Raw genomic sequence first — 13034 nt, 5'->3', positions numbered from 1 at the left:
TGCTGCTCACAGGAGAATCAGCTGATGGTGGAATTTTTGGTGACGTTTTGAATGAGACATCTAGAATTAAATGATTTTTAAAGTTTCGATGTGTTTCGTTTTCCTGATAGAAATCACACACGACACATTCAAGGACCTTCTGGCTGATGAATGTCCTTTTTGAGCCTCTAGTTTGGTTTTGTGGTTCAGAGAGTTAAAATAAATGAAAGTATTCTGTCCTGTAGATCCTAAATGTTCTGAGACGTTCAGATCCAGCACTTTGTCTTTTCACTGCTCAGACTTTAAGAACTTGTTTTATTTGGCGTTTGATTCATGAAGTTTGACTCCTTGACTTCATCTTTTGTTCTTATCCTTGTATCTTTAGTTCTGGGATGCTGTTATTGTGTTTTTGTGCTTTTTTTTCCTCTCCACTTGTTTCAAACATTCCTTGTGAATAAAAAGGACTTTGACTGTATAAAAACTAAAGAAATGACAATAAAAACTACGAGTCCTGTTTTATCTGCCTTAACTGATCGGCGCTGTGCAGACATGAAGCTTCGCGTTCCAGCAGTCAACGTCATTTTAGTTTCCTCACTGCCAAACTGAGGAAGCAGCTCAGAGTTTGTGGGCGGAGTCTAACTCCTCTTCCTCCATCAGAGTCACGTCCTCCTTTGAATATCTGAGATGTTTTGCTGTCAGGGTTATCAGAGAAGCTCTCACTCTCGTCTCTCTTCTCTCGGAAACACAGCCATGATGTCGGACTGCTCGCTGTCAGCTGATTGGTCCTCGTCCGTGACGACGAGTTTCAGCGCGAAGGTCAGAATCTCTTAATAAATCCACTTCTCAGCAGCTTTTTGTTTTATTTTATTCTGTAGCAACAGATTTTATTTTGAAACTTGTGTGAAACCTTCATCTTCATATCTGGGATTTTCTTTCTAAGTTTGTGTGATTAAACTAAAGCTCTGCTCAAAATAAACTGTATATATATATAAATATATATATAATTTATGTGGGGCTGAATTGGTTCAAATTTGTGCTGAACGTCCACGAAACCCTGAGAAAAACTTTTTGCAAAATGTTTTACAGAAATCTGGTGATTTTCTGTCCTGAGTAATAAACTGACTTCAGAAACACTTTTAAAGGTGATTTGACATGAAATTTTCTCAAGAAGGATGGTTTTAAAATTCTGGGAAGTGTTAATATTCACTAATATGTCACTATTTTCTAAAGTGTATTGACCCTCTGGACCCTGAGCCTGAGTTTCCTTCACTGATGTTCATGTTTCAGCAGCTCTGAGGAACCAGAACCACATGAAGGAGGAGACAGAACTCAGAGAGGTCTTCCGTCAGCTGGACTCAGTCAGAAACCAGAGCAATAGTGTGCACACTTATACATTTTTAAAGAGGTGTCCAGACTCGTGGAAACACTGCCTGCAGTTCAGCTGAGAACTCTGAATTGTTGTTCTGTGACTCTTGAGTCAGTAATGACTTCATGGTTGTAATAAGACGGTCAATTAAAAAAAAAAAGAAAAAGAAAGCCAGGTTTTCTAAATGAGACTTGTTCATAAAGTGTTTTTTAATAAAATTGAATTCGACCTTCAGCTTTGTTTACATTTTCTGACAGATGGTGAGTTCAAGGACCGTCTGGAAGGTTTGAATCCAATGAGTCTTTGTGTTTGTACAGTTTCTGGTTGATCAATTCATTCAACCAAACGCTTTCATGGACAGACGTGAAACACATGCAGTCTCTTCTCATTATTCAGATTTTTTGGCTCATGATTTCATAATTTTGAGGTTCTTTCTCTGAGCTAAGCGGTGATAATTACCAGTGTGCAGGTCGATCAGTGTTTCCTGCACCAGACTGTGTTCTTCTTCTTTACCTGTACAGGTGACAGACTTCTGTTCTCATTCAGGTTCTCAGTGAAAAACGTTTGTTCTTTGCCTCATCACTGCAGTTCGGCGCCGCCGCTTCAGAGACTCTCCTCCAATCACCTTTCACATCTCCTGAGGCTCCGCCTTCCTCCCTCTTGTTGAACAACGCCAGCTGTCAATCAGCAGCTGCCTGGAGCGGTTACTATGGCGACCTGTATACTGTCCCCTCCCCCTTTGCAGCTGATTGGATGTTACCTGGTGGTCCGTGCCGGGGGCGGGGCTGTGGGCCAGGTGAGTGTTGACCTGCCCGTGTGTCATTGTGTGTGTGTTTGTGTGTTTTGTGAGTTGATGTGTGTGTGTTTTGTGTGTTCAGAGCAGCGTCAGTGTGTGAGCTGTGGGACCTGCAGCGCCCCCCTGTGGAGGAGAGACGCTGCAGGACGACACCTGTGCAACACCTGCAGCTTCCGACAGACCCACAACAACAACAATAACAACAACAACAACAACAACAACAACACACCACTGCTGAGACCGAAGAGGAGAGCTGTGAGACACGAGCACATCAACATCTTTATCGATTCATAGTCGTGACACTGTTTTAAAATAGTGCCTAAAGTGAAGCAGGTTGCATCGCAGACACAGGCCTGGTTGTTGCTACATATTTATAATAATCTAATCTAATCTAATCTAATATAATATAATATAACATAATATTTTTGTGTTTTCAGACGGCGACTCACAGAAAAGGAACTCAGTGTTTTAACTGTCAGACTGAAGTCACGACGCTGTGGAGGAGGAACGCTGCAGGAGAACCCGTCTGCAACGCCTGTGGACTGTACTACCGACTGCACCAGGTACTGCTAACAGCACTGCAACCTGTACTACGGACTATCCTACAAGCTGTAGCACAGTCTGCAGCTATGACGTGCTTGTCCTGCTTCTAGAACTTCACTCTGAGGTTGTGTCTGCAGGTGAACCGGCCTTTAGCCCTGAAGAGAGACGGAATCCAAACCAGGAGGCGCAAACTTACCAATAAGACTAAGATCCAGAGGAAGGCTGACCAATCAGGTTTTGCTGCGAGTTATGGAACGCTTCCTTGTTGTGGGGTGGAAGGATACACTGTTCTGTAACTGTTCATAAAGTAGTTCCAGACAGCTGCTCTGTGGATGTGTCACGCTGCCTTCACTCAGTCTGGAGCTCCATCTCTCTCGGATGATGCTGTTTGTTTTTTTGTTGCTTTTCATCTTAGCCATAGTTTTAGTGACACGGTTGTGTGTCTGTGTGTGTTTGTTTTTCTACCAGGGTTTAATAAACACCTGCTCACAGACTCTGGTGTCTTTCAGTTTTTGGTTCAGGTTGGTGACATTACTCACAAGCTTTTTCAATGATTTCACAGCTGGCTGGATCACCACGGTAACAGATCCTAAACAGCCAGATCGCCATAGTAAGTGATTTAACATAGCTAGATCACCATGGTAACAGATTCTACATAACTAGATCACCATGGTAACAGATCCTAAGCAGCCAGATAACTATAGTAACTGATCCTACACATGTAGATCACCATGGTAACAGATGCTGCACAGTTTAATCACCATGGTAACAGATGCTGTAGAGCTAGATCACCATGGCAACAGATGCTGTAGAGCTAGATCACCATGGTAACAGATGCTGCACAGTTAAATCACCATGGTAACAAATGTTTCCCACTCAGAGCTTGATGAAGAAAACCTAAACGTTGAACGTAACCACCGTGAAACTTGCTACCTCTGATTGAAGCTCAAGACTCACTCACTAACAAAGAAACGTGCACAGACCAGTCCTGGAAGTTAATCTTATCTGTTACATGATCTTGTTAATCAGTGACATCATGCGGCTGCTCACTGCTGTGCTCATTTATCACATGTTTGTTCTGTTGGTGTCAGTCAGAGGATTCACAGATGTTCACTGTGGTCCTTTAACCTCTGGTAACATGTCCCAAACAGGAAGTGATCGACTGAGAAGCTAATCAAACTTCTAATAAAACTCCAGATTCACTTTTTTTTTTTTAATCTCCCACATGAGTTGAGCTCAGTCTGAGGGTTCAGAGTGGAGGCACCTGAACGCCACACAGAGACTGTAGTGATTCCTGCTCATCTAACCAGCGCCATGGCAGCAGCTGTAAGAGGCCTCAGCCTGTCACAGGACATCGTGTGCTCTCATCGCCCCCCCACCCATGTTGTGCAACCAGGAGGCTTCTGGTTTTCCGGAATCAGAAAAAAAAGGGCCAAGAGAGGAAAAGGGAGCTGAAGGAGGGCGGTTAGTGGTCTGAGGCCGGCCAGAGCCTCCTGCCTCCCCCTACCTCCACCCTGTGTGTGTGTGTGTGTGTGTGTGTGTGTGTGTGTTGTTTGGGTACAGATAAATGACATGAAATATCAGCAACCACAGCTCACTCACACACACTGATGTACGTGGACCAACACACAGGCTCATCCGTTAGCCGTTAGCGCAGCCACACACACACTCACACACTCACACACACACACACACACACACACGCACACACACACGCAGCAAACGGTTGTTGCATGTTGACATCTTGTTCTCTAACCACAGCCTGAAACCTGGAGTTGGAAACGTTGACGGATCGTGAAGCAGCAGCTCCACATCAGCATCCCCCGTCTGTTTGTGGTCGCCTCGGTAACCAGGTGGACTTTTTCCTTTTGTCTTTCGAAAGTTGGACTCGGCAACTGATCACAGAGTTTAAACTGTGTTTACTGTCCAATGACATGGAATTCCTGAGCTCCTGTGCTCTGGATGCCCTCCGATAGGCTGTACAGTGCTGTTGTGCTGCTGAAGGTGACGGAGGTCAGCAGGTCGTCTGCAGGGTTCATCCTGATCCAGGTCTTCATATCAGAGTTGGATGGTTTGGTTTGGAAGAACGTAGTGATGATGATGGAGACAGAAGTGTGATGATGTTATTTGAGTTGGAGTTTGTGTGTATTTAACGAGATACTTCAACTTGTCTGTTTCCTCCAGAAACAAGGATCGTAGCCGTAAACTCTAAAGCCTCCTATCAGTGTCTGCTGCAGTGGTTCTGTCCTGCAGCATCGGGCAGCAGAAGAAGCCAAATGTGCTTCTGAACTGTCACTCCACAGACCCTGTTAACCTGCACTGCCTGACTTCTGTCTGTTTCCCAAACTGAAATCTCATTTTCAGAGTCATCTTGCTGCTGAGGAGAATCTGGAGGCTCAAGATGTGAACGTCTTCTGTGACGGGAAAGTGAAGCTTGAACATCAGTGATGTTAAAGGAGACTGTGCTGAAAGAAAAACAACCTTTGTCCTGTGATGTTTCCTAAAAAAAGCTCTCATCATGTAGAATCTCTATTATTTCACTGCATATGTTCAGATATTTATGAATTATTGTGAATAGAATGATCTCCTGTAAATGACTGAGATTAAGCAAATACTTTACAGTTTAATTCCAATCAGATGATATAAAGATATCGGCTGTTTTTGTGTCGACTATGAATCATATTTAATGTCATATTTGGGGGCGGCTGTGGCTCAGGTGGTAGAGCGAGTAGGTCGATGATCGGAAGGTCGGCGGTTCGATTCTGCCCTCTAACCTGTTTCATGGTGGTTGTGTCCTTGGGCAAGACACTTCACCACCTGCCTGGTGTGAATGAATGGATTGTTTGAGGTGGTGGTCGGAGGGCAGGATGGCAGCCACGCCTCTGTCAGTCTGCCCCAGGGCAGCTGTGGCTACAATCGTAGCTACCACCACCAGAATGAATGTGTGTGAATGAATAACTGACAGTGTAAAGCGTCTTTGAGTGTCCAGAAAAGCGCTTTATAAATCTGATCAATTATTCTATTAATAACAAACAGTTTTACTATATTGTGAACATGCATTCTAAAATACATCAATATGTTTGTATATAAATCAATATGTTTAAAAAGACTGATACAATTAAAATGTATTCATATTTAGATTAATAAAATATATCAATATGTGTTAAATATATTCAACATTCAATATATTTTTTCAATAAATACATTTATTTTTTAATATATATTCAAAAAATAGCAATACTCATTGCTAAAAAGATTTACTAATGTGTTTTTTTTCAAATGTATTAAACATTTATCTCTAATATATATATATAATCTTTAAAAATAGACATTGGTAAACACATTCTCACAGTTATGAGCTTCAAAAAATACCCTAACAATATATTTTAATGCTGATAAAAAGACTTAAGAATAAGCAAAATATATATGCACACATATATTAAAGAATAAACCGTATATTCGATATATATTTGAAAATATTAATTCAGTTTTAAACATATATTTGCAATCAATAAAAACTGTGGAGGCCTCACCATGGCCGCCATCTTGTCTGCCACCAGGTGGATTTAATCGCCGCGTCTCTACCTGCACACAGGTGTGCCCGGACAGAGGACTGTGCAGACAGGTGAGCACGTTATCACACCTGTCCGCCCGGTAAACACCCGCCGGTGTTACGCTCCTCTTCGTGTTCGTATTAGGTTATGCTCCCCTTCACTGCGCATGCGTCTGTCCCTCCACAGCGCACAGAGCTAACGATGCTAATTTACGGACAACAGATGGAGACAGAGGCAGGGCTCAGGTAACGTTAATGTGGCGCCATGTTGAGTTTAAACACCAATAAGGCGTTTTCAGGTGACTTCAGTTTAAAAGCGACTTAGTTAGATCAGTTTAAAGCGGCTAATGTTTGCTATTAGCTGATATTAGCGCTTCGTGGCTATTCGTTAGCAAGTAAGCTAGCGACAGCTGCTGTGTCATCCAGTCATGTTGTTTATACATTATTCAGCTAACAACGATGAAATATAACGTTTATGGGTTTTTCCCGCCACTACTACTGTCTAACTGTATACTCAGGTACTTAGTGTTAAACAGTGGTGGTGGAAGTACTCGGATACTTCAGTTACACAGCAGCTAAATGTAGTTAGAGTACTAAAGTCGGAGGAGAAGCATGGAAATATTTTTATGTTGTACTCAGAGTTTTTGAACAGTTTTTAACTCAGAGTTAAAATGGAAACAAGTATATTTACCAGTGTAATTTCAAGCTCTGATACTTGAGTACACGTCATCACATCATGAAGCTAATTCTTGTACTTTGCACTCTATTACTTGTTTAGTTTCCTATTATTTAGTTCCTGATTGAGATTTTACACGAACAAACACGTGGCTGAACATCAAAGCGGCGGTGTGGCTTCCTCTCAGACCTCCTCACATCATTTTACTAAAACAACATGGAAGTGTGTGGATCAGACTCAGTGTTTTTCTTCTGTTCTCTCCAAAGTAATCCGACCTCTTACTAAAGTAAAAATGCTAAAAGAGTGAAGTAATATTACTGCATTACAAGTTGAAGTCACGAATGAAATCCTACTTAAGTAAAAAAAAATACACAGCAGTAAAACGTAGTTCTTTAATACGGGCAGGACCACGTTTTGTATCATCCAGAGTCTCTGAAAGCAGAAACAGCTGATCAGAAAAATGTTTTATTGTCCAATGAAACACAAAAACAAACTGAGGCCACAGTTTTTGTGTTTTGTTGTTGTTTCCATCAACCTTTTTTTTAGTGTGATACTTTAAAATATGCACAAAAATATGTCGTTGAAACACGTCGAGTGCAGAATTTAGCAGCTAAAGACTCTGGTCCAAAATCAGAGCTCAAAGAGAGAAAATGTTGGACTGAACCTCGCCAGGTGGACTCAGATGGAATTCATGTTTTAGAAACGGTCCAAAAACTGCCTCGAGTGAACGGGAAAAATTGGTGGGAAATTGGAATTTTGAACGTTTTTGTTCTCGATTTTTGCCCCTTCAGTCGACCTTTTTTGACACAATACCTTAAAAAACACATCCAGTAAAACATTGTGCGTCCAGAGAGCCAGATGTTCCCCTCAGGAGCTGGTGGAGCCCAAAACCGAGCTAAATTAAAACGAAACCAGCACAACAGAGTGGAAACACAGCAACCAGGAAACAAGAAGGGACGACTGTATTATAACAACTGCAGGGTTTTATGCAGCTCTGATCGACTAACCTGTGTGTTATTTCTTGGACAGGCGAGCTGAGAGGAATAAAGCTGAGGTCCTTTGGATGTTTTGTTTTTTGTGACGGCCAGGATTCAGCTACCAGGTAGGAAAAGTCTGCATATCAGACGAGCTGTTGGTGTTGGTGTGTTTGATTCTGAGGCTGTCAGAAGTCAACACTTTATACTATATGAAACACATTTGAACTGACTGCTGCAAAAACCTTTATCCTATAATCATTAATTATATGTGTAGCTGTAAATCAGAGACAACTGTGTGCATTTTAACAAGGCGTCTCCTGTTACGCCTTATTGACACACTTTAAACGGAAGTTTTATTTCTCTCGTCACAAAACCAGAGAACCGAAAGTTTAGAAAACCCGCTGGACGTGGAGAAACTCTTACCTTCATTTAAAGGTGTTATTAACTATTAATAACTCCGACTTAGCCTGACAGTTAGCCTGCCCTGGTCCAGGTTAGTTTATAAGCATAAGTTTCCAGCGTAATTGAGTTTGAACTGTGATGAATTTGCAATATGAAAGTGAAACAACCCTATAATAAGTTAGACTAACTAAAATAAGCCTGACTTATTTGTTAAGCCCACTTTATGAAAGTGAAACAACCTGAAAATAAGTCAGACTAACTGTAAACAGAAAGTGAAGGAACAGATTTGTCCAGGTGAACTTTGAACAGTAGCTTGTTTATTAAATGAGGCCAGTTAGCTAACAGTTAGCTCAGGTTAAGCGAGCTGGTTCTGGTCCAGCTCGGTGTTTTAAAGTCAGACTGGATCTAGACACAAACCGATCAATAACAGGCCACGATCAGCTGACCAGTCAGTTCTGTGTTTACAGCTGGACATAAAAACTTTATTAAACCCACAGTTCAGCGACGTTCGTCCATCGTGTCCGTCCTGCCGTCTCAGAGCAGATGGTGAAATCCTGCGTGACCTTCCTGGTCTGTTTGGACCAGAACCTGAATATTCAGACCCGTCGATAGAGTCTGGGCTCCTCCGATCAGCTGCTGATCACATCCAATCAGAGGATCAGTTGCTGGCAGACAGTCTTAGAAAATGCATAGAAGATCCAAATGCCCTTAAAGAGAGCAGGCTGAGGGGCGGGGCTAAAGGGCAGCGCGGGGGTTTGTGGGAGATGTAGTTCAACTGGATGGACACAGACAGTAAAGTGATGCAGAAAACGTGATGGAAGATATTTACATCTTTACATGCAGAACAGGAAAAACTGCATTAGTGTCCTGATTAAGATTCTGCTTTCAGTGCTGCTGATCTGACCTTTAACTGAGGATCGATGAAGCCGTCTGTGCAGCAGCAGCGCCCCCTGCTGTGTGGATTTGTTTTGTCTCTTTGACCAGGTCTCTAACATCTCTCAGTGAAATTCTAAATGTATAAAAGCTGCAGCTGTTTTAATAAAATGATCTTGTAACGTCCTGTTTTTATTAGAGCATAATGTGGACGTTAAAAAACAACGTTTATGCTCAGAGCAGCAAGACAATCAGGTTTACCAAGAGTTTTTAATTACATGACAAAATGTTGCGTAATGTGTTGATTATTTTCTGGATTAATCGATCAGCTGTTTGGCCTGTACAATGCCCAAAACAACAAATGTCTTATTTTGTCCAAAGATCTTCAGTTTACTGTCACAGCAGAGGAAAGAAAGCAGAAAATATTCACACTGAAGAAGCTGCAATCACAGACTGCAGACTGTTTTTTTACTGTTTTATTACTCAGACTGACAAATCAATGATCCAGATCGTTGGGGGTTAGTGTAACAGCTCGATGATGTGTCTCCTCCAGGTGAACTCAGTAACTGTAGAGCTTCAGTAAGTATGAAACTAGAAGGAAGCAGCAGCTGCACAGACGGTTTGTGTTCATCTGACTCTTCATGAGCTACTTAATCCAAAACTATGAATGAGATCAGCTTAAATTATTGATCAGACATCAGAACAAGTTGAGATGGAAGAAACGCAGGGCTGCAGATAACCATTGTGTTCATGACAGATTGATCCGCTGCTTATATTAAAGCACATTAAACCTCCCAACGTGTTCGACCTACACTGAAAGAACACACTTCACCTGCTGAAATCTGCAAACACGCTAGCTTGATATAAAGAAAAATATCAAATTAATTTCATCTCTTTCAGTCGATGCACTAAACATTTAGCAGCGTCGAGCTCCGTTACAGGATGAAGCTTCTGTGACGTTACAGACGATCTTTGGCTCAGTTTCACTTTGTTGTTCAGTGAAGTTAAACTGTCGGCGCTGCATGAGCATTTAGCACAATTATTCCTTTATTTATGGACAAAATCTCTGTATACTCGCTTTATTTGCGCGGATAAATAGAGCTTTGGTTGTGCTACGTCTCTGCTGATGTACACATCTACACCAGACGGAAAACAATTCAGAGCATCTCCGAGAGGCAAAGTATGAATTAAAGCTGCTCATCGATAGATATTTTGTGACTCTGCACCTTTTTGTGGTTATGTAGCATTCTGTCGTGGGGCTTTTGTGCATTTTATGGTAATCTAGCATATATTCGTGGTGATTTTGTTTGTTTTCTGTGGTGACTTTGCACCAATTTTGGTTTAATGCTGACCTGGTAACAGACTGGGAGCAGAGCAGCTGCACAGATCTCAGAAGATTTCTCAAAATGTGTCAGATGGTGACGCAGCACAACAACTATTGAGGAATAAATCACAGACCAGTCGGCTGCTGTTGTTAGATGGTCTACATGTTGGTTGTTGAGACTTTTAGAGCAAAACGCAGAAACGGCGACGACTTCTTTGACATCGGTTAGTTTGGAGTCGACTGCTTCTGTTTTTTTGTCACTTCACGTTTAGTTTTTATGTCTCTTTGAGGTCCTTTTGTGTCTCTTTGTTGTTGTTTTGCAATGTTTTGTGTTCATTTTGCATCTCTTTGTATCAGTTCTGTCTCTCTGCCGCCGTTTTGTGTCCCTCGCTATTGGTTTTGGGCAATGTTGTGTCTCTTTGCAGTTGTTATTTCTGTTCGACGTGTTGTCAGTTAGTTTAAATAAATCAGACCCGGCGGTCTCCGCCCGGTTGGACCAGTTCAAAGTTGTGACGTCTGTTCCTTCTGCCGTCAGAAATAATGAAATAATTCTGTGAGACTGTCGATGCAGAACTGTTCTTGGTAGAAGTTGCAGATGAGTCGGTAATGAAGCCGATCATTATCTGCAGCCCTGACTGAACACAGACTAACTCAGTGGGGTGGGACGTTGAGGTGCATGATGGGACATGGCGGCGTCTGAAAGGTCTTGGCTTGGACAGAAGGTGCGGCGGCGGCGGCGGCGTCTCCTCGGCGACGGCTCGCAGGACGAAGGCTGAAATAAAATGAGGCACTTGTTATGATCCAGAGCTGCAGGTCGTCCCGCTCCACCACGGCTGTCGCTATGGAGACAGGTCATGTTGCCGTGGTGACGCTGTGGTGATTGACAGCCGACAGGACCACAGCTGGACCTGACATCTGTGTGTGTGTGTGTGTGTGTGTGTGTGTGTGTGTGTGTGTGTATGGCTCTGTTTTATCATCAGGGCAAAGTTTGTTCTTTTGTTTTTACAAGCAAGCAGGCAAATCAAATCATCTCTGCTTCTATTTAATCTATAATATTAATAATATTAATAATGTCATCGAACCTTTACACGTTCAGCTTTATAAAAATAAAAAATCATTCCAGTGATATTCACATGCTCAGATTACACAGAGAGAAACAGCGCTGGCGTCCCGCTTCACATGTTGTTTGCATACGATTGTGGGAGTCGGAGGGATGCAGGAGGGGATGGCGGCGACGGCGGTGATGAAGCCACGGGCAGAGCAGCCGCGACGTTCTGAACCGAAGCGTCGCGTCGGTCTGCAGAGCCTGTATCACGAAGCTGATCGTCACTCATCATCAGTTCTGTCGCTTGAATCAAGTGACGTGTGATCTCAGGATGAAACATGGAGGTGAATATAAAAACACAACGAGGCAGGTTTAGACCCGACTTCTCGAAGCTGGAGTCGCTTCCACTCCACCGCCTTAACATTTCGATCGAACCGAGTTGGCGGTGATGTCTGCTGATCACCACGGCAACCAGGTACATCGCCACTAGGGCTGCGTGATATGGGGGGAAAAAAAACTTTAGAAATGTTGTTTATGTATTTAAAAAACGACAGGAGTTCTCAGCAGATGACTTGCATCACTCAGGAAAGAATGAATCCTTCTAGGGTGTATTTGGAGAGGAGTGCAGCTGCATAGAAAATAAATAACAAGATAAAGTCGCATAACTGTAAATCTGCCAAAGACGTCTGAGTTTGTTGGGCTGTGTGACTTCAGGATTACTCGTCACAATTCTTTATGGATTTGATTTGATCGTCTCCTAGAGGCTGAATGTAAATGACACTTCTCCTCCCTGGCTGAACGTCTGCTTATCAACAGACAATACTACTGACAGATGTTCCCTGAACACCTCCCATGCTGGAAGCTAGTGCGGTGAAGCTTCTAGTCTCCATCAGCTGCAGTTCAGTCCGACGAGAGACCAAACAGTGCTCACAAAAGAGTGGAATAAGGAGCTTTAATGCCAGATTTAGCTCAAACCAGTGATTCAGCATCTTTTGTGTTGATTCCTGATCTTTGCTGGGTGACACAGGGTGAGTAAATGTTAGTATAGTCACGTGTTACTGCCCTACACTGGTCAACACTGGGATGTACCCTGGTTACCATGGTGATCTACCCCAGGTAAAAGCCCACCAGCTTTGTGAAATCAGAGCATTGGGGCCCAGAGAGAGCTGATAACAGACTTTCCACTGCAGGAACTTCCTGTTTCTCCACAAATACCTCTGACAGCTTTTCCTGTGAGAGAACTTTACATCTGTTGTTGTTGTTGTTTGTCCTGGAACGTGCTACGAGCTCCTGCAGTGGAAAACAACCGATGTGGCTTCATGATACAGGTCTCAGGATGCACTGAGGGATGATGGGTGACTTCAAAATGAAGGTAGGCGGCTCTGCCAATCAGAGGCCTCGGAACCCGCCCACCAGCCAATCAGAAATCTTTTCCTGCTTGCGTCTCATCGTCCAATCAGAAACAGAAATATCATCCAATAAGACACAAAGAGAGGCGGG

The 13034-nt window shown here is 42.8% G+C and overlaps 1 protein-coding gene across 1 annotated transcript in view; it reads left to right on the top strand.

Annotated features, from left to right (window-relative positions):
- LOC103365597 (cyclin-dependent kinase 20-like) overlaps positions 1-3061 on the top strand; it is a 6290-nt gene extending 3229 nt beyond the window's left edge. Inside the window, exons 3-6 of the mRNA XM_008293071.1 lie at positions 2091-2141; positions 2367-2396; positions 2579-2704; positions 2822-3061. Of these exons, the coding sequence (XP_008291293.1) occupies positions 2091-2141; positions 2367-2396; positions 2579-2704; positions 2822-2980 (366 nt within the window). The 3' untranslated portion in view covers positions 2981-3061. The remainder of the gene's footprint in view (positions 1-2090; positions 2142-2366; positions 2397-2578; positions 2705-2821) is intronic.
- Positions 3062-13034: the final 9973 nt, after the last annotated feature.

This window comes from Stegastes partitus, unplaced genomic scaffold, assembly GCF_000690725.1.
Source record: "Stegastes partitus isolate 25-593 unplaced genomic scaffold, Stegastes_partitus-1.0.2 Scaffold855, whole genome shotgun sequence".
Classification (NCBI taxonomy): Eukaryota; Metazoa; Chordata; class Actinopteri; family Pomacentridae; genus Stegastes; species Stegastes partitus.
The sequence above is the reverse complement of the archived record's forward strand: the minus strand, read 5'-3'. Positions and strand labels throughout refer to the sequence as shown.